Source organism: Molothrus ater, chromosome 5 (assembly GCF_012460135.2).
Source record: "Molothrus ater isolate BHLD 08-10-18 breed brown headed cowbird chromosome 5, BPBGC_Mater_1.1, whole genome shotgun sequence".
NCBI classification, from domain to species: Eukaryota; Metazoa; Chordata; class Aves; order Passeriformes; family Icteridae; genus Molothrus; species Molothrus ater.
The window spans coordinates 1105802-1126975 of record NC_050482.2 but is presented as its reverse complement, the minus strand read 5'-3'; the positions used below and the strand labels follow the sequence as shown (position 1 = coordinate 1126975).

The following is a 21174-nucleotide window of genomic DNA, read 5'->3' as shown; positions in this document are numbered from 1 at the left end:
TCAGGGCTGAGCTCTGTCCCAAACCTGTGCACGCCGGTGACGCTCTCCTCCACGATGCCCTTGATCTTCTTGAACATGTTGGGGTATTTCTTGTAGATCCAGTGGGTGAGATCTCCCCCATCGTCCAGGATCTGGAATGAAAACAGCCACAGAGTCACCTGGGGCTGGCCAGGGAGCCACTGCTGGAAGGAACACACTGGAGAGGAGTGAGGAGAGGGAAACTCTGGCAAACTGCCTTGGGAAGGCGGGCAGGAAAACAACTCAGTCCCAGAAACCTCAGAATTCCAGGGAAAAGAGAGTTCCAAGCTCTTGGCCAGTCTTATGTGTGTGGAAAGACCCGGAATGGCACCCAGGGGAGGTGCTGGGCTCAGAGGGGTCCCCTGGAGAAGAAAAGGTCCAAGAAAAGGAAAAAACCCAAGCGTGGATTTTGCCACATCCTCCTGCCTCCAGGAGGCCTGGGCAAGGTGGGAAGTGTGAGAACCCTGCTGGATTCCAGGGAAAACGGGGAGCAGAGGTCACCCAGGGCAGGAGAAGGGTCCAGGGGCCGCACAGGGTGACAGCAACACGGCCACCATCAGCCTCAGAGTCACCATCATCATCATCACCATCACCATCACCATCATCATCATCATCATCATCATCATCCTTGCATATTCCTCACACTGATGTCAAAGACTTTTCACTGCACCATCATCATCATCATCACCATCATCATCATCATCATCATCCTTGCATATTCCTCACACTGATGTCAAAGACTTTTCACTGCACCATCATCATCATCATCATCATCATCATCATCATCATCATCATCATCATCCCACTCTTTGCACATTCCCTACACCAAAGACTTCTCACTGCACCCTCCTCCTCCTCCTCCTCCTCCTCCTCCTCCTGTTTCCATATTCCACACACTGAGATCAAAGACTTCTCACTTCATCATCACCATCATCACCATCATCATCATCATCTTCATCCTCTTCTTTGCATGTTCCCTACTCCAACACAAGAAATTCTGTCGGCATCATCATCCTCATCCTCATCATCACCCTTCCATATTCCATGCCCTGATGTCAAAGACTTTTCCCTGCATCATTGTCCTCCTCCACCTCCTCCTCTTCCAGGATTTCTCACTTCATCATCATCATCATCATCAATCATCATCCCCTGGCCAGAGGCTGCTCGATCCCTCCCCAAGGGACGCTGAGGAGGGTTCAGGGACACCCAATTCCATGAAAAGAATATGGGAATTCTGTGAGAATTGGGAAATCCTCACAGAATATGGGAAAGCTGTCCTGAGGCCAGGAAAGGGCCCTGCCCTGAGGCGTCTCCCAGAATTTCCCCATCCCACAGCAGCCAGGAGTTGAAGGACGCGGCCTGCAGGGATTTGGGGAATTCGGGGTGTCCCAGATCCCCGTCCCCGCCCGTTTGCCGCAGCTGGAGCTCGGCAGGGACCCTCCGGAGCCTTCCCAGGGAAAAGGAGCTCTCCCTCTCCTGGCACAGAGGCGACACTGCCCAGCTCTGCTGGTGGCTTGGTGGGGCCACCACGCTGCCCCCCGGGACACAGAGCTCCTCGGGAACGCCGTGCTCCGTTCCCGCCTTTTCTGGAATTGCCGGAATTTCCACTGGCCAGGGAGCAGCTGCTCCTCCAGAGCTCCTGGGAGCGCAGGGTGTCCTCCAGGGAATCCCTCCCCGGCTCCGTGTCCCATCCGCAGCCTGGGAAGGGTTAAGAGGAACTGGGAGCTCTCCTGGGCCAGCCAGGGAGGAATTTGGAATCCAGAGTCTGGAATTCCCTGGCTCCCAGGACTCTCCCCGTTCAATGTTTAATCCTCTTCCAAGGGAGAATCCAGCCCCTGGCAGGCTCCCCTTTCCTGGGAGAGCAGGGGATGCAAAGCCCACAGAGGGGATCCCTGGAGGGGCTGGGAGGCCACCTTGGTGTGGCACCCCAACACCCCACAGCCCATCCCACATTCCTGCAGTATTCCCAGCTTTTTGCTGCTTTGGCCTCGTTCCTGTTCTTCCAAGCAGGTTTGGGTTGGAGTTTTGGGGGAAAACCAATTTATTTGAGATGGAAATTGTTTTTCCTAGAGAAAAGCAGGCGTGGCAGCCCTGGAGCTTTTCTGCAGGTCACCAACTCCCTCCCTCAGCCCTTCCATCCAATATTTTCTTCCAGCAGAAAATCCCTGGAGAGGCTCTTCCATGAGGGAAACCTCACAGCTTCCATATTTTTCAGGAAAAAAAAAAAAATCCCTTTTCTGAACTATTCCTGTCCAGAAGGGGCCTTCCCCTGAAGGTCAGAATCCCCAGAGCCTCCCAGGAAGGATCCCCAGAATGGAATGGTCATAAACTGGCCCCGTGTCCAAGGTCCAGGGAGCAATGATGGGAAAACTGAGAGAGGCACAGAATTCCCAGAGCAGCTGGAGCTGCCCCTGGATCCATGGAATGTGAGGGCCAGGCTGGATGGGGCTTGGAGCAGCCTGGGACAGTGGGAGGTGTCCCTGTGGAACCCAAACCATTCCATAATTCCATGACTTTAAGATCCTTCTCACATCCTGTTCCTCGCCCAGAGTCCCATTTCTTCTCTCTTAAACCATTTATAAAAATTTCTTATCTCTAAAGCCACAGATCTCCAAAATCCAGCAAAATCTCTGGGAACAGCTCCAAGATCCTGGTGCTCCCTCCACCATTTCCATGCTCCAGGAGCAGGTCTGAAATCAGTCCCAGAATGAAGAGATCCTGGGAAAGCAAATTCTGCATTTTCTGGGACTCTGACTTGCTCCAAAAGTGACATTTTGGATGGGAAATGATTCCTCAAAGAGCAGAACAAAGCTGCTCTCAGGTCTAGACTCAGTCTGATACCTCGGGGGTGGATTTTTTTGATGTTCCTGGCTCTTTTTAAAGGTGACAGCGACTGGAAGGGACAAAAATCCCACCTCAAACGAGCCAATATTGGTAAAAACCCAACTCAGATCCACGTTTCCACCTTTGATCACTTCCCATATTTAGATCAGGAGCTCCAGGGCTCAAAATCCTTGGGGAACTGTGATGAAAACAGCACATCTGACAGCTGAAAATTATTCTGCTCACCCAATTCCAGGTTCCTGTTTTCCCTGGAAACCAGGGCAGGATAAAAAGGGAGTTGGGTACCTGAGGTTTGTGTGGTTTAAAGTGTGGAAATCACAGAAAAATCTGGGCTTTGTTCCTAAAAATCACCTCAGCCAAAGGTGAGAATTTAAGGGTGAAAAGGGTGAAAAACTCTTCTCAAAAATACTGATTTGGAGCCATTTTTAGCAGCTTAAGCTGCAGCAAGATGCTCTGAAATCAAACAAAACACCCCAAAAACGGCATTAACGCAGCTTCTTTTGGAAGCACTGAAACCAAACCCCGCTTGGTGAGATCCAGGAGATTTAAGCTGCCTTTCCCTCCCTCTCCAGGTGGGATTTTTCCAGGTGGGAGTTCCCCAGGTGTTTCCCAACTCACCATGTTGGGCTGCCAGCCCTCGACGTTGACGCAGCGGTCGATGCACCACCAGAAATCGTCCTCGGATTCGCCCTTCCAGGCAAACACTGGGAACCCTGGCCAGGGAGGAACAGGGGGTTAAGGGCAGGAAAATCCCGTGGGAATCAGCTCCTGGACACTGATTTATTAGCTTATGTGTTAATTTAATAGATTCAATTATTACTCAGCTCCAGCCAGCAAGACCCACGGTGGGTTTGGCTTCTTCTGGGTGTCCCAGAGCTCGGGGTCAAACCTGTGGCTTCAGCCAGGTGAATTCCCCGACTTTATCCAGTAAAATCCTTGGGCTTACTCAGGTAAAACCCCTGGAATTATCCAGGTAAAATCCCTGGAGTTATCCAGGTAAAATCCCTGGACTTGCCCAGGTAAAATCCTTGACCTCACTCAGGTAAAATCCCTGGTCTTATCCACATAAATTCTTTGGTCTTATACAGATAAAATCCTTGGCCTCATCCAGGTATAATCCTTGGCTTTACCCAGGTAAAATGTTTGGTCTCACTCAGGTAAAATACTTGGTCTTATCCAGGTAAAATCCCTGGATTTATACAGATAAAATCCTTGGCATGACCCAGGTAAAACCCTTGGACTTACTCAGGTAAATTTCCTGACTTTGCCAAGTTAAATCCCTGACTTTATCCAGGCAAAATCCTTGGCCTTTCCTAGGTAAAACCCTTGGTCTTACCCAGGTAAAACTCTTGGATTTATCCAGGTAAAACCCCTGGTCTTATCCAGGTGAAACTCTTGGTCTTTTCCATGTAAAATCCCTGGTTTTGCCCAGGTAAAATCCCTGTCATTCCTTATAAAACCCAGGAGGAATTCCCTATAAAATCCAGGAGAAATTCCCTATAAAATCCAGGAGAAATTCCTTATAAAACCCAGGAGGAATTGCCTATAAATCCCAGTAGAAATTCCCTATAAAATCCAGGAGGAATTCTTTATAAAATCCTGGAGAGATTCCTTATAAAATGCAGGAGAAATTCCGTATAAAACCCAGGAGGAATTCTCTATAAAATGCAGTAGAAATTCCCTATAAAACCCAGGAGGAATTCCCCATAAAATGTAGGAGGAATTCCCTATAAAACCCAATAGAAATTCCCTATAAAATCCAGGAGAAATTCCTTATAAAACCCAGGAGGGATTCCTTATAAAACCCAGTAGAAATTCCCTGTCAATGCAGGAGGAATTCCCTGTCAATGCAGTAGAAATTCCCTTTGAGTCCAGGAGGAATTCTCTATAAATCCCAGGAATTATTCCCTACAAATCCCTGAAGAAATTCTGTATAAAACCCAGGAGGAATTCTCTATAAAACCCAGTAGAAATTCCCTATAAAGCCCAGGAGGAACTCCCTATAAAATGCAGGAGTAATTCCCTATAAAATCCCGGAGGAATTCTTTATAAAATCCTGGAGACATTCCTTATAAAATGCAGGATGAATTCCTTATAAAACGCAGGAGAAATTCCGTATAAAACCCAGGAGGAATTCTCTATAAAATGCAGTAGAAATTCCCTATAAAACCCAGGAGGAATTCCCTATAAAACCCAGGAGAAATTCCTTATAAAACCCAGGAGGGATTCCTTATAAAACCCAGTAGAAATTCCCTGTCAATGCAGGAGGAATTCCCAGTCAATGCAGTAGAAATTCCCTTTAAGTTAAGGAGGAATTCCCTATAAACCCCAGGAATTATTCCCTACAAATCCCTGAAGAAATTCCCTATAAAACGCAGGAGGAATTCTCTATAAAACCCAGTAGAAATTCCCCATAAATCCCAGGAGGAATTCCCTATAAATCCCAGGAGGAATTCCCTATAAATCCCAGGAGGAATTCCCTATAAAACCCAGGAGTAATTCCCCATAAAATGTAGGAGGAATTTCCCATAAATGCAGGAGGAATTCTTTATAAATCCCAGGAGGAATTCCCTATAAATGCAGGAAGAATTCCCTATAAAGCCCAGCAGAAGTTCCCTATAAATCCCAGGAGGAGTTCCCCGTGAATCCCGGAAGAAATTCCCCATGAATGCCGGCGGAATTGCCCCAAAGGCGGAGCAGGGAATGCCCGGTCCGTACCGCTCTCGGCCAGCGCAGCCGCCACCTCGTTCAGGGTGGAGTAGATGTTGCAGGCGGCCCAGCGGCACTGAGCCCCCAGCGCTCCCAGCGTCTCCATCAGCACCTGCACACAAACACCGCGAAATCGGCAACATTGGGGGTTAGCTGCAAAAATACCACGGAAATCGGCAACATTGGGGGTTATCTGCAAAAACACCATGGAAATCCGCAAAAAATGGGGGTTAGCTGCAAAAACACCATGGAAATCGGCAAAAAATGGGGGTTAGCTGCAAAAATACCATGGAAATCGGCAAAAAATGGGGGTTAGCTGCAAAAATACCACGGAAATCGGCAAAAAAGGGGGGTTAGCTGCAAAAATACCACGGAAATCGGCAACATTGGGGGTTATCTGCAAAAACACCAGCGGGAATCAGCAACATTGGGGGTTATCTGCAAAAACACCATGGAAATCAGCAAAAATTAGGGGTTAGCTGCAAAAACACCATGGAAATCGGCAACATTGGGGGTTAGCTGCAAAAATACCATGGAAATCGGCAAAAACGGGGGGTTAGCTGCAAAAATAATATGGAAATCGGCAAAAAATGGGGGTTAGCTGCAAAAACATCAAGGAAATCGGCAACATTGGGGGTTATCTGCAAAAACACCAGCGGGAATCAGCAACATTGGGGGTTATCTGGACTAACACCGTGGAAATCAGCAAAAATTGGGGTTTTATTTACAGAAACACCATGGTAATCAGCAACATTGGGGGTTATCTGCAAAAACACCATGGTAATCAGCAACATTGGGGGTTATCTGCAATAACACCGTGGAAATCAGCAAAAACTGGGGGTTAGCTGCAAAAATACCATGGAGATCAGCAACATTGGGGGTTATCTGCAAAAATACCATGGAAATCAGCAACATTGGGGGTTATCTGCAAAAATACCATGGAAATCAGCAAAAACTGGGGGTTATCTGCAAAAACATCAAGGAAATCGGCAAAACCTGGGGGTTAGCTGCAAAAATAATATGGAAATCGGCAAAAACTGGGGGTTATCTGCAAAAATAATATGGAAATCGGCAAAAAAGGGGGGTTAGCTGCAAAAATAATATGGAAATCGGCAAAAAAGGGGGGTTAGCTGCAAAAATACCATGGAAATCGGCAAAAAATGGGGGTTAGCTGCAAAAATACCACGGAAATCGGCAACATTGGGGGTTATCTACACTAACACCAGCGGAAATCAGCAACATTGGGGGTTATCTGCAAAAACACCGTGGAAATCGGCAAAAACTGGGGGTTTATTTACAGAAACACCATGGAAATCAGCAACATTGGGGGTTATCTGCAATAACACCATGGAAATCGGCAAAAAAGGGGGGTTAGCTGCAAAAATACCATGGAAATCAGCAAAAATTGGGGGTTATCTGCAAAAATACCACGGAAATCAGCAAAAATTGGGGGTTATCTGCAAAAATAATATGGAAATCAGCAAAAACTGGGAGTTATCTGCAAAAACACCAGGAAATCAGAAAAATTGGGGTTTTATTTATAGAAACACCACAGAAATCAGCAGCATTGGGGTTTATCTGCAACAACACCACGGAAATCAGCAAAAATTGGGGTTTTATTTACAGAAACACCATGGAAATTGGCAAAAACTGGGGTCTATCTGCAAAAACACCAGGAAAATCAGCAACATTGGGGGTTATCTGCAAAAACACCGTGGAAATCAGCTAAAATTGGGGTTTTATTTACAGAAACACCATGGCAATCAACAACATTGGGGGTTATCTGTAATAACATCATGGAAATCAGCAACATTGGGGGTTGTCTGCAAAAATACCATGGAAATCAGCAAAAACTGGGGGTTATCTGCAAAAACACCATGGAAATCAGCAACATTGGGGGTTGTCTGCAAAAACACCAGCGGGAATCAGCAAAAACTGGGGGTTAGCTGCAAAAATACCATGGAAATCAGCAACATTGGGGGTTGTCTGCAAAAACACCATGGAAATCAGCAAAAATTGGGGTTTTATTTACAGAAACACCACGGAAATCAGCAACATCGGGGTTTATCTGCAAAAACACCAGTGGGAATGCCCAGTTTGGGGTCAGTTTAGGGGATGAGCAGTGGGAATGCCCAGTTTGGGGTCAGTTTAGGGTATGAGCAGTGGGAATGCCATATTTGGGGTCAGTTTTAGGGGATGAGCAGTGGGAATGCCCTGTTTGGGGTCAGTTTAGGGGATGAGCAGTGGGAATGCCATATTTGGGGTCAGTTTAGGGGATGAGCAGTGGGAATGCCATATTTGGGGTCAGTTTAGGGGATGAGCAGTGGGAATGCCCCGTGTGGGGTCAGTTTAGGGGATGAGCAGTGGGAATGCCCAGTTTGGGGTCAGTTTAGGGGATGAGCAGTGGGAATGCCCTGTTTGGGGTCAGTTTAGGGGATGAGCAGTGGGAATGCCCAGTTTGGGTTTGGGTTTGGGGCTCTCACCGCTGTCTGTGCTGTGATGTGAGTGCAGCCCACGATCTTGGCCCCGGCCAGGGGCTTCTCCCCCTGAGCTCTCTTCCTCAGAGCCATCAGCGCCGGCATCTCTGCGGGGGAAACGGGAAAAGGAAAATGGGGATGGGGTGGGAACAGCTCAGGAGGAACACCTGGCATCCCCATAAACTCACACAGCTTCGAAACAGCCAAAGCCTCCAGAGCAAACACATCAAAATCCCCAAATCCCAAACACATCAAAATCCCCAAATCCCAAACACATCAAAATCCCCAAATCCCTCTGGAGTTTTCCCTGTTATGTTCCAATTTTTGCCTCCAGGTGAGGCTGCAGGAAAATCTGCTTTGGGCTGAGGATTTGGGATTTGCTGCTCCACCTCTCTTACATCCAACACCTAAATCCTGCCCGGCCTTTGCTTTTTTTATTTTTTGGAGGTAAACAAGCTAAACCAAAGTTGTGACATTTATGGGATGGATTTCATCTTTTCTACTGATTTAACAAAATGAGTTTGATTGCAGAGTACTCCTAACCCTGTAGCTCCTTTTCCATCCCCAAAATCCCATGGAAGCTTTCTCATCCCAATAGGAATGGGGTCAAGAACACCTGCCTGGTGTGCCCATGAATTTGCATGGCTGTGGCAGCTTCAAAACAGCCAAAGCCTTGAGAGAAAACCCCAAATCCATCAAAATGACCCCAAATCCCACTGGATTTTCCCCTGCTTTGTTAAAATATTTGCCTCCCAGCTGAGGCAGCAGGAAAATCAGCTTTGGGCTGAAGATTTGAGATTTGCTGATTTGCTCCACCTCTCCAATATCCAAACCCTGTCTGGCCCTTGCTTTTTTTATTTTTTGGAGGTAATCAAGATAAACCAAAATTGTGATGTTTATGGGATGGATTTCACCTGATTTAACAAAATAACTTCAACCATAGAATAGTCCTTTAATGGTTGTAGTTGGAACCACACAGCACAGCCCTGTAACTCCTTTCCCATCCCCCAGAATCCCACAGAAGCTTTCACACCCCCCAAAATCCCATAGAGGCTTTCACATCCCCTAAAACACCACAGAAGCTTTCCCATCTTCCAAAACCCCACAGAAGCTTTCCCATCCCCCAAAACCCCATAGGAGCTTTCCCAACTCCCAAAACCCCACAGAGGCTTTCCCATGTCCCAAAATCCCACAGAAGCTTTCCCATCCCCCAAAACCCAATAAAGGCTTTCCCATCCCTCCAAACCCCATAGAGGCTTTCCCATGCCCCAAAATCCCCCAGAAGCTTTCCCATCTCCCAAAATCCCACAGAAGCTTTCCCATCCCCCAAAACCCAATAAAGGCTTTCCCATCCCTCCAAACCCCATAGGGGCTTTCCCATCCCCCAGAATCCCACAGAAGCTTTCCCAACCCCCAAAACCCCACAGAAGCTTTCCCATCCCCCAAAACCCCATAGGAGCTTTCCCATCCCTCCAAACCCCATAGAGGCTTTCCCATGCCCCAAAATCCCACAGAAGCTTTCCGATCTTCCAAAACCCAATAAAGGCTTTCCCATCCCCATAAACCCCACAGAGGCTTTCCCATGCCCCAAAATCCCACAGAAGCTTTCCCATCTCTCAAAATCCCATAGAGGCTTTCCCAACCCCCAAAACCCCACAGAAGCTTTCCCAATGCCCAAAATCCCACAGAAGCTTTCCCATCTCTCAAAATCCCATAGAGGCTTTCCCAACCCCCAAAACCCCACAGAAGCTTTCCCAATGCCCAAAATCCCATAGAGGCTTTCCCATCTCCCAAACCCCCCAGAAGCTTTCCCATCCCCCAAAACCCAATAAAGGCTTTCCCATCCCCATAAACCCCACAGAAGCTTTCCCATCCCCTAAAACCCCACAGAGGCTTTCCCATTCCCCAAAACCCCCCAGGAGCTTTCCCATCCCAACAATCTGGGGCAGGAGGAGCCCCGAGGAGCAGAGGCGGGCGCCCCTACCCTGCTCGGCGATCTCGATCTCGCGGCGCCCGAACTCGGCCTGTTTGATGTTCTTGACGCAGAAGTCGCTGCTGCCCTTGGAGTTCTTCTGCTGCTTGTCCCTGGGCGAGGTCTCATCGTCGGAGCTGTCCGTGTAGGAGGCAGCTGCAGGGAGCAGGGCGGGTCAGGAACGGGGTAAAACATTCCCGAAACCCCCAGCACCCACAAGGAAGGGGGTGGGTGGCCCACAGAGGGTGCCCATCCACCCCAGCTCCTTCCGTCCCCAGCTGGGATCTCTCCTTCTCCTCGCAAGGGGAATTTTCCCAGCTGGATTCACCTGGGATGAATTCTTAATGCTCATCAACCTCTACTTCAACGCCACAGCAGAGGCGATGGGATTGAGCACTGCCTGGTTCCCACAGGGGCTCATCTCCACAGCCTTCTCCCACCTCTCTCCCCAAAGCTCTCCCACCTCTCTTCCCAAAGCTCTCCCACCTCTCTTCCTAAAGCTCTCCCACCTCTCTTCCTAAAGCTCTCCCACCTTTCTCTCCAAAGTTCTCCCACCTCTCTTCCCCAAAGCTCTCCCACCTTTCTCTCCAAAGTTCTCCCACCTCTCTTCCCAAAGCTCTCCCACCTCTCTTCCTAAAGCTCTCCCACCTCTCTTCCCAAAGTTCTCCCACCTCTCTTCCCCAAAGCTCTCCCACCTCTCTTCCCCAAAGCTCTCCCACCTTTCTCTCCAAAGTTCTCCCACCTCTTTTCCCAAAGTTCTCCTACCTCTCTTCCCAAAGCTCTCCCACCTCTCTTCCTAAAGCTCTCCCACCTCTCTTCCCAAAGCTCTCCCACCTCTCTCCCCAAAGCTCTCCCACCTCTCTTCCCCAAAGCTCTCCCACCTTTCTCTCCAAAGTTCTCCCACCTCTTTTCCCAAAGTTCTCCCACCTCTCTTCCCAAAGCTCTCCCACCTCTCTTCCCCAAAGCTCTCCCACCTTTCTCTCCAAAGTTCTCCCACCTCTCTTCCCCAAGGTTCTCCCACCTCATCCCCCAGAAGTTCTCCCACCTCTCTTCCCAAACCTTCTCCCACCTCTCCTCCCAAAATTCAGGCCTCCACAGCTCCAAGACATCCCACAAAATGCCTGCTGAGGTTTAGAGCACTTCCAAACCAGCAGGAATTGTAATTTCAGACCCTATTTCATCCCAAACAGTCGGGTGAGTTGATGATTATCCCATTTCTGTGGGGTTCCCAATCCTTGGAATGCTCCGTTTTGGTGTTCCCTCACGGTGAGGATGAGCTGCTGCTGCTGCTTGGGAGGCTCATGTGGGATGGTTGGAAGGAACTTCTCCACTGGGAGATGATCCACAAGCCTGCTGTGGACTGTCCAGGGAGCTGCTGGCTCCCCACCCTCAGGGGAATTTGGGAATTGTTTGGAAAGCTGGGGATCACCGGATCCTGTCCTGAGCCCCATGGGATGGGATTGAGGCTCTGCCTGAAGAGAGGGTGTGGATGTGCTGAATTCACTCCAGGAGCTGTCAATAATCGTCTTCCTTCCTTATCAGAGTGCTCCAAACCTCTGATTATGGAATTAGACCAATGGAAGAGCCCTTCATGGAGTTAGAAATCCCCTTTCCTGTCGGATTCCTAAAATCCCATGTACTTGAATAAAATCACATCCATTTTTGATTGGAGTAACGATGGATCAACCACCACTTTGGATCAGCTTGGAATCCTTTGTGCCACATCTTTCTGGAATTTGGATTTCGGATTGTGCCACATTTTTGGATTCTCTGGAATCCTTCCCCACTGTGGGAAACCAAACCTCTCCTTCCATCTTCCAGGACTGGCACCAGCAGCCAGAGAAATGCAACGAGCTCCGAATCCCAGCTCCTCCTTCCTCTCCAGGTGAACCTTCCAGGACCCAACTCATTCACACAGCTATTCCCTCATCCCTCATGGAACTGTTCTGCTCCAAGTCCTTCCTCTCCACGTGACCCTTCCAGGACCCAGCTGGCCATTCCTGCATTCCTTAAGGAATTGTTCTGCTCCAAGTCCTTCCTCTCCAGGTGACCCTTCCAGGACACAACTGGCCATTCCCTCATTCCTCATGGAATTGTTCTGCTCCAAGTCCTTCCTCTCCAGCTCCTGTGGTGCTTGTAAACTGAACCTGGGGCCTGGCATCCGATCCAATGATTTCGTGTCCACCCCAGAGGAATTCTGTGGTGGAACAGCTCCATCCACAATGGCCCTGGTGGAGCTGGCCGATACTTTGGATCACTGGGAATGATGGACACGGTGATGGATACTCCTCCTTCCACATCCCCACAGGCCTCTGGAACCCATGGGAGCTGCTCCAGCCAATGTCAAGATTCCCAGTTTCTTTCCACCCTGGAATGGGGCAGCAGGAACTGGGGGAGGTTCTCGCAGTGCTGATCCCAGCAGCATTCCCAGAGAGCCACAGCATTCCAGTGGCATCCAGGCCTTGAGTGGGGATGGGTTCCAACAGCCCCTTCATTCATTCATTCATTCATTCATTCATTCATTCATTCATTCATTCATTCATTCATTCATTCATTCAGAGTAAATCCAACAATCTTCTACCCTGATCAGCTCCAGTGACATTTCCACAATAAAAACCCCCAAAAAGTTGTTAAACTTTTGGGGCCATGGGGTTGTGCTTCCTGCAGGACCCAACAAGCTCAAGCTTTCCCTCCCGGCTCGTGGGAAGGGTTCCAGGATTCCAAGGAAAAAGCTCAGCCTGGGTGCTGTGGGTGTGCCAGGCTCCCCCAGAGCTGCCCAGCTCCCGATCCCAGGGAATTAGGAGGGAATTAGGCATTGCTGGAATTTCTCCCCATCCTTGCCGAGTGTTGAGCCCCACCTTGCCAACAACCCCTGAGGGCAGCGGGGCTCCAGCTCTGATCCCAATCCCACAGCAGATCCCCAGGGACCAGGAGCCAGGATTAACCACAAAGGGCACCTTGTATAAAACCAAACTCTATGTCAAGGGCCCCAGGAGAAAGGATTAATTAGTTGGAGGAGGATTAGTTCCTTGAAGAGAGTTAATCTGTGTAGAGGTTGCTTTAAAACCAGGGAGTTTTGGTTCTGGGGGTTAAAAGTAATTTTTTTGAATGAAAAAATCCTGCCTGGAGTAGCCAGATTTTCATAGGCAGGAGGTTCTATACTATTAAATAAATCTAAAATATAGAGGTGTACATATAATTGCAGTAATTAAATGAATGCTGATAGTTAATATAACAGCAAACCAAATCTCTGAAAGTCAATTTTTCCTTTGCTTTTCTGTAAAATGAAAAACAAGGACTGAAAGGAAAGGATTCCTGTCATTAATTGATGGGACAGTTTAATAAAAATATTCTCCAAAACTGAGTAATGAAAAAAAACTTCCTCCCTGGGCTTGGCATTCTGTGAGCTACGGAAAACTGAAACATCAACTGGATTATTTGTGTTGCATGTTTGAATCTCCGTCCAGAGAGGCTGAGGATTCCAAATCCCTGGATGTGTCCCAAGGCTGGAGAAGGCCTGGAGCCACCTGGGACAGTGGGAGGTGCTCCTGCCATGGCAGGGGTGGCACTGGGTGGACTCTGAGGTCCCTTCCCACCAAAACCATTCCAGGATTCCATGATTTCCATTATCCAAAAGCAGCAGGTCTCAGGCGACCTCCATCCATGTCCTGCCCCAGCAAAGCCCGGATCAGAGCCTAAACTCAGCCAAGTCTGGCTTTGCTGATATTTGAGGTGAGGGTCCACTCATGGCTGCCTAAATTGGCATCACAAAGGGCAAAAAAGGGGCAGCCTGAGCCTCTTACAGGCCCCAAATAAGGACAAAACTGGTTTATGCCCTGTAAAACCTTCCAAAAATTTGAAACATCACCAGGATGAAGTCAGAGGCCTGGAATTCCAGATATTCCTGTCCTAATCCCACCCTCAGAACGTGCCTGTGGTGGGTAACACACTACGTTGAGCACTTGGGTCATCCAGGCTGGGCTGACCTAAAAAAATCCATCCATCCATCCATCCATCCATCCATCCATCCATCCATCCATCCATCCATCTATCCATCCATCATCCATCCATCCATCCATCCATCCATCCATCCATCCATCCATCATCCATCCATCCATCCATCATCCATCCATCATCCATCCATCCATCCATCATCCATCCATTCATCATCCATCATCCATCCATCCATCCATCCATCCATCCATCATCCATCCATCCATCCATCCATCCATCCATCATCCATCCATCCATCCATCATCCATCCATCCATCCATCCATCATCCATCCATTCATCATCCATCATCCATCCATCCATCCATCCATCCATCCATCCATCCATCCATCATCCATCCATCCATCCATCCATCCATCCATCCATCCATCCATCTATCCATCCATCATCCATCCATCCATCCATCCATCCATCCATCCATCCATCTATCCATCCATCATCCATCCATCCATCCATCCATCCATCCATCCATCCATCCATCCATCATCCATCATCCATCCATCCATCCATCCATCCATCCATCATCCATCATCCATCCATCCATCCATCCATCCATCCATCCATCCATCCATCCATCCATCCATCCATCCATCATCCATCCATCCATCCATCCATCCATCCATCCATCCATCCATCCATCCATCATCCATCTGCCTTCATGGAACCGAAGTCCTCCATCAGGAATGCCAGTCTCTCTCCTTTCATTAGCAGGAAATTGAACATTTGCACAAGATAATTAATTGCAATTCTGATGTTAATTGCAAGGAGAGGAGCAGAATTCCGCAAAGTTGCTCCAAGTCCTTCCAGCTGTGACTTGGGAGCGACCACGGTGACGTCAGCCAGGAAAAGCAGACTCAGAGTCTGCAGAAATAGCCCCAAACATTCCCAGGTGCTCCAGGATCAGATGGAGTTGTGGATTCCCAACAGAGCCTGGGCTGATGTGCCTCTGGAGAGAATGTGGCATGAGCATTCCTGAGTTTCTCCCTTTTCCATGGGAACGCCGTCAGTGCCCACAGGATGGGTCACCCAGGCGTGCCCAGCCTCTGGGGGGCTCATCCCAACCTCTGGAAGAGACTTTGGAGGTTGCTCCAAGCCTGCAAAGCAGCACGGAGGAAGCAGCAAGCCGGGAGCTGGGAAAGGAGACGAAGAACAGTTGGCATTCCCACAAAAACCTGGGATGCAGCCTGGGACTGTGGTGTCCAGGATCAGATCAGAACCTCCATCTTCTGGAGAGAGCAGCTCTGCCAGGAGCTGAGTGACCAGATAACCATGGCTTTTCCAGCTCTGCTCTTCCAAACCTCCTGAGGAATGACAAGGGCTCCTCACAGCCCAGTCCTGTCCCAGCTCGTCTCCAACATCCTTGGCATCGTGGGAATGTGTGGAGAAACATCAAGGAGAGTTCCCAGTTAGGAGGACTTCTGGCCACCAGCCATGAGCCATCAGGAGCAGCTGGAGCTGGAGTTTCCTGAGGTTTTCCAAACTTGCCAGAGATGAATCAGAGCTTTGAACCTTGCAGGCTGGGCTGGATGAGGCCTGGAGCAACCTGGACTAGTGGAAGGTGTCCTTGACAGCAAGGGGGTGGAATGAGGTGAGCTCTAAGGTCCCTGAAACCACCCAGATTCTCCCCAAATACACTGTGAGCTGCCAAATATCCCAAAAATCCATTCCAGCAGGAGAAACCCCTTCCAAGAGCCCTTCAAAGTCCTCAGAGACTCCAACCTCATGTGCAACAAACCTGCAGAGGGATCCCCATGGATTTGTTCAGGAACAGGAGGGAAGATGATGCTTAAGCAGGAACAAAGTGTGGGAACACTCTTTTCCTGGGGGGATCAGGACAGGGAGGAGAGGAGGGAGTGGAAGGGAGGGCAGAAGCATCTGCACACCGGGGTTATAAGGAGAGAGCAGGAGAGCACCAGAATAATGTAATTTTCCATCCAGCTGTACAGGACAATGAGGAAAAAGGCAAACCCCCATTTCCATCCCTGCCCTGTGAGCCCAGAGCAGACTGGGAGATGCCTGTACACACCTGAGCTGTAGCTGTCTGTCGAGGACTGCGAGATGGAGCGGGACAGCGACCGGCGGCCGATCTTGGTCGGGCGCTTGTTGAACTCCTGCTTTTGGTCAGCAAACTGGATCTGTGGAAAGAAATCAGGGATTTTCTGTAAAAAACACAACAGATCAATCCCAAGAACCCAAAGCCTTGAGCAGACACCAGCACCATCTCAGTCGTGGCCCAGAGCACAATTCCTGTTATTTAATGGGGACTGGATATGGTAAATTGCCCATTTTGTTTAATTTTCAGTCCTTCCAGCCAAGATTAGAGATGTCACTCCAGGCTGTTGAATTTTGGGAGCACAGATGGCTGGAGAACACAAGTTTTTAGGAGTACACAACAGAACGACACCGGATCAGGAGCAGCCACAGGAAGGGAAAATCCTCACCAAACTCAAGTTACAGCCAGGGCTGTGCCAGGATTAACACCCTGATCCCAGCGGGACGGGGGCTTTGCACACACACCGGGGTTTATGTTCCTCCTCTAAGAAGATGCTGGCCTGAAATAACTTCCCTTTTTTGTCCTTTTTCTTCCCTTAATTTAGAACAAATCCCTCCACGGCTGAGCAGCTCCATCACAGGAGGAGGTTACTGGCGTGAAGCGGAGCTGGAGACACGCAGGGATTCTAACAAAGGGGGAATAATTTGGGTTAAATTCACATTTTCCTTTCCCACATCACCTCTTCAAGGACATCAAGCACACTTCTCACACAATGCAGTGATCCTGGTAATTCAGAGCTCCCTGAGCCCTCACACATCCAAAACCAAGTAAACGACGAAGCAAAAGAAGTCCTGAACCGACTCCAGCAGAATTAGAACTGGACTTAAATAAACCCTGTAAGGTTTAAACCCCTTAAACACTGCCACAGGCTGGGTTCAGCTTTAGCTGAGATAGCCAGGAAGTGGAAGGAAGCACCAGGAAAGGGAAATTCTGGAAGGAGCCAGGTCAAGGCTTGGATCTGCTTTTCTGCGTTGGCCGACGTCCTTTGGGTTGAATCCTTTAGGGAATAGAGAGAGTGGGGCAAAAAGGGAATTTCACACGGTCCCAGAATGATTTGGGTTGGAAGGGACCTTAAGGATCATCCAGTTCCACAGGACACCTTCTCCTGTGCCAGACTGCTCCAAACCTGCCAAACCCACAAGAGCCATGTTCCAGCCGGGCTGGGAATGCTCCAAATGGGATGAAAAGAGAGATTTGGCTCGGTCAGCTCCCACCAAAACACCTCTGAAGGCAACAGCTTCAAGGAAAAACTGTGGAGCCTTGAAGAGCTGCAGTTCCTTGCAGCTTTAGGGGCCCAAGCTGCTCTGAAGTGACACAGGAGCTGCTGCTTTTGACTTCCAGCAGGAACAAATGATTCCTGCTGGAAAACCTCACCTGCAGGGGCACAAGGGGTTAATGCAGGTGAGGTTTCACCTTTACATTCCAAATGAGCCCCTGCTCATCTGACCTGGGGTTTCCATCACAAAGAGCCACCTTGAGCTACTTCTCTGTGCAAAAAAAGTCTCCTTATCCAAGGTTTTCCTGGAAAACTTCCCCATGCCGACCCCACCAACTCCTCCAGACAGAACAACAACCCCGGAGCAACGTGTTGGCCTCGACTCTTCATCGCTCCCAAGAGAAAATTAAGGGAAGCTCTCCAGAGATCGGGATTTCCTCCAACCAAGGAGCTCCAGGAATAAGTGACTGGGTGGAAACAGCGAGGAGAGGAGGAAGAAGAGAGAGGTAGCAGAGAAACCATCGCGCTTTTGAGTAGAAAAACCATTATTCTGGTCCCCGGGAGTGCCCTCACCTGGGCTTTCATCGCCGTTGGCTCCCCGTTGATGTTGTATTTCTTCTTGTTGGGCATGGCGGCCTCGCCGGCTGCCCCGGGCGCGGCTCCCTCCAAACGGAGCAGGGAATGCCCCGATCCCGTTTATATCCTCAGCCCATCCCGATCCCGCCCGCTCCGGTTTCACCGGGGGGAGGCGAAGGGAACCGGTTGGATTTTCAGACTTTTTGTTGTTGTTTTTTGGTTTTTTTGGCAGACCCCGGGACTTAATGAGGCGTCCCGACAAACAATTCCTGCCTGTGTTTTGTGTGGAATTACAGCGTTCCCTGACCTGGGAGCTCCGCGGCAGCTCTGAGCGTGGCCTGGCTGCTGTGCGCATAACAATGCCTCATTTATGTAACCAGAACATTTCCCTGCTCGCTATAATTAACTCGCTAATTAAGCTCCTTTAACTCGGGCCCTCCCGCTCTCTCTCTTTCCCCCCAATGTCAGATGATTGCGTTAACGGAGCCTCGTTACAGGGAAATTAACTAATGAGCAACTAAAACAACGGGGGCGTTTGTCGGATGGCAAAGTGGTTTTTAATTATTATTATTTTAATTATCCCGCTCCTCGCTGTGTCCCCCACAGCAACCAGGGCAGAGTTTGTCCTTGGAAGGGTCCAGACTCCAACACCCATCCCTGTGTTGTTCCAATCCTTTGGGAATTATGGAATCGTGGAATGGTTTGGGTTGGAAGGGACCTTAAATCCCATCCAGTTCCACCCCACACCTCCCACCATCCCAGGTTGCTCCAACCTCGGACACTTCCAGCGATGGAGCACCACAGATTCTCTGGGCAGGACGTTGAGGGGTTTTTATGGGAATTATCTCAGGTAATAAATTATCAGGGATAAAACTCCTTGGATAACAAAGCCAGATGCTAAATGAGGATTAAAATGATTGTCCTGCACGGCGTCTGCTCGTTCCACAGCCTTTTAGGTGGGAAGAGATGATCCAAGGAAGAAAAAATGGGAAAAACAGGGGTGGTGAGGCACTGGCAGAGGTTGGTGGGGCTTTGAGGTCTCCTCCAACCCAACCCATCCCATGATTCCATTCTGCAATTCCAAGGAAAAGGGATCTGGGAAGCAGCAGGGCACCACTGGCTGTCCTCAGCACCAATTCTGACTGAACATGGAATAAAAAGCTCCCCCAGCCCTGATTCTTTCTGTACACCTGATTTACACCAGGTCAGATCTGATCCTGCTCCTCAACAGTTGTCCCGAAGATGGAAAACTGCCAGGGAAAATTCCTTCCCCAAAATGTTCCTTCCATGGCATTTCCATCTCCAGGGGAAACTTCAAGGAATCCACTAAAAGAGCAAAAATTCCTGAGCTACATGAAAGCAGCTCCTGGAGGAATGGATGGGGGGCAAAAAAGGAAGGAAATCCCCCCAGAATTCCTGAGTTGTACAATGACTGAAAATGTGAAAAATGGAAATATAAACTATTTCCAGTGTGGATTTATCTCAGGGAATAAGAATCTGGGATCAGCACTGTTTTTCTCACTTGATATTGCAGCCCTAGTTGTGTTTTCCAGGTAAATTTTTCATTTTCCACATTATCCATGAACCTTCTCCGGCAAAATCCTAAGGGACACATGACTTCAGCTCAGTGTAAGTCAACTCAAAGCCTTTAAAGGGGGTAAAAAACTCATTTCATGGTACCATCAAAGCACAAACTTCTTTTCCAGCAGGTTTTCACACCAAGTTACTTAAATCCAAAGGCTTTTCCTAGGAAAAAAACCCTCCTTTTTTTCCTCAATGAAGATCAAGTCCAACACATTAAAATTAAGAACCAATATTCAATAAAAATGCTAAAAATAAAAACTTTTGCTTCATCTCCACCCCAGAGCTCAGGAATCTTCTGTAATTTCTGTGTCAATCTGGGTCAGTCAAATAAAACCAGAGAGAACTACGCTCAATCCCAGTAAATTGTTTTGTTCTGAGTGTCTTTAATTGATTCTTGGCCACGGATGTATTTTTTTCTTGGGAACAAAAGGAGAAAACAAGAGGGATTAAGCAGCACAAGCTCTCCAGCATTGCTGGATCTTCCAAATCCAACTGCAAAGAAGCTGGGAATTTAAATTTCTGCATGGAATGAGTTAAAATCCATCGTTTTATGGATGGAACAGTGAGACAAGGTGGTGGCCTTGAATAACTGCCACTGCTCAGTGTCAAACTTCCTGGGAAGTCTTTTCCCAGTGGAAAAACATCTCATCCATCGATGATGCAGAGAGATAAAATCAATTTACTTTTTTTTTTTTTTTAAATAAAGGAGGGTGAAAATGGGTGAGAAATTATTTTTTGTGCTGTGACGTGAGGGGACTGAGGTGATTTTCCTGACGTCCCACTCCAAAGCTCATCCCTGTTCCCGAAGGAAAAGCTGTTTTCCTGCAGCGCTGGAGCTGCCAAGGCGGATCCTTCACCTCCTGCTCCTGGGGACACCTGAGAGGTGCTGGGGACACCGGTGCCAGCAGGAGCCTGGCTCCCAACCCTCTCCATGTTGGGAATGAGCTCCAACCCTCAGCCTCACCTCTCCTCAGCCACCTCCCGAGCCTCGATCACACCATTCCAGGACAGGGATTGTCCTAACCTGCTCATCCTGGAGTTCCACATCCCCTAAGTCCATGTGGGATCCCCCCTGAGCCAAACATTTCGCTGCAGGTCAGAGTGTTCAGATTCATCACACAGAGCTCGGCTCCAGGATTAACAAACAGGTTTAACCCTTGTGGAAAGCAGCCAGGGAACGTGCAGGTTAAAGCTGGTTTTAGCCAGAGGATTTGAGAAAGGGTGGGAATGAGGAGTCGCCCACCTGGGCCAAAGCACTTTTCCAAGGGGGTTGGGAATTCTAACTATTGATCCTTGGAGGGATCACCCTGATCCCTCAGGTTCAGCTTTTCTATTTGTCCCATTCTGTGCTGCTTTGGTGTGTGGGTCTGAGCTCCATATTATGGGATGGTGAGCTGTGTGCTCAGAGCAGGGAGACAAAACAATTCCTGCTCCAGCTGTGCACCAAGGACAAATGATCCAAATCTCAGCCCAGGAGCACAAACCCCGTGGGCTGGAGAGAGAAAAACAAGCAGGGTGGGACTGTAGGGGCTGAAGCTGGAATGGGACAATGAACTGCAAGATGCAAATGGAGCAGAACTGATCCCAGGGAGAGACCCCGGGAGCGCTGGTGCATTTTGGGGCCATTTTGGTTCATCTTGGGTGCAGCCCTGGCTGGGCTCTGGTGCTGCCCAAGGTGCATCCATGGAGGAGATCCTTGCAATAAATCCCTGC

The 21174-nt window shown here is 48.9% G+C and overlaps 1 protein-coding gene across 1 annotated transcript in view; it reads right to left on the bottom strand.

Moving 5' to 3' along the window:
* Positions 1-21174, bottom strand: part of AHCYL2 (adenosylhomocysteinase like 2) — a 66434-nt gene that overhangs the window by 13160 nt on the left and 32100 nt on the right. The window contains exons 2-7 of the mRNA XM_036400757.2: positions 16059-16167; positions 10033-10176; positions 8055-8155; positions 5581-5683; positions 3481-3575; positions 25-131 (exon numbers count right to left, since the gene is read on the bottom strand). Of these exons, the coding sequence (XP_036256650.1) occupies positions 25-131; positions 3481-3575; positions 5581-5683; positions 8055-8155; positions 10033-10176; positions 16059-16167 (659 nt within the window). The remainder of the gene's footprint in view (positions 1-24; positions 132-3480; positions 3576-5580; positions 5684-8054; positions 8156-10032; positions 10177-16058; positions 16168-21174) is intronic.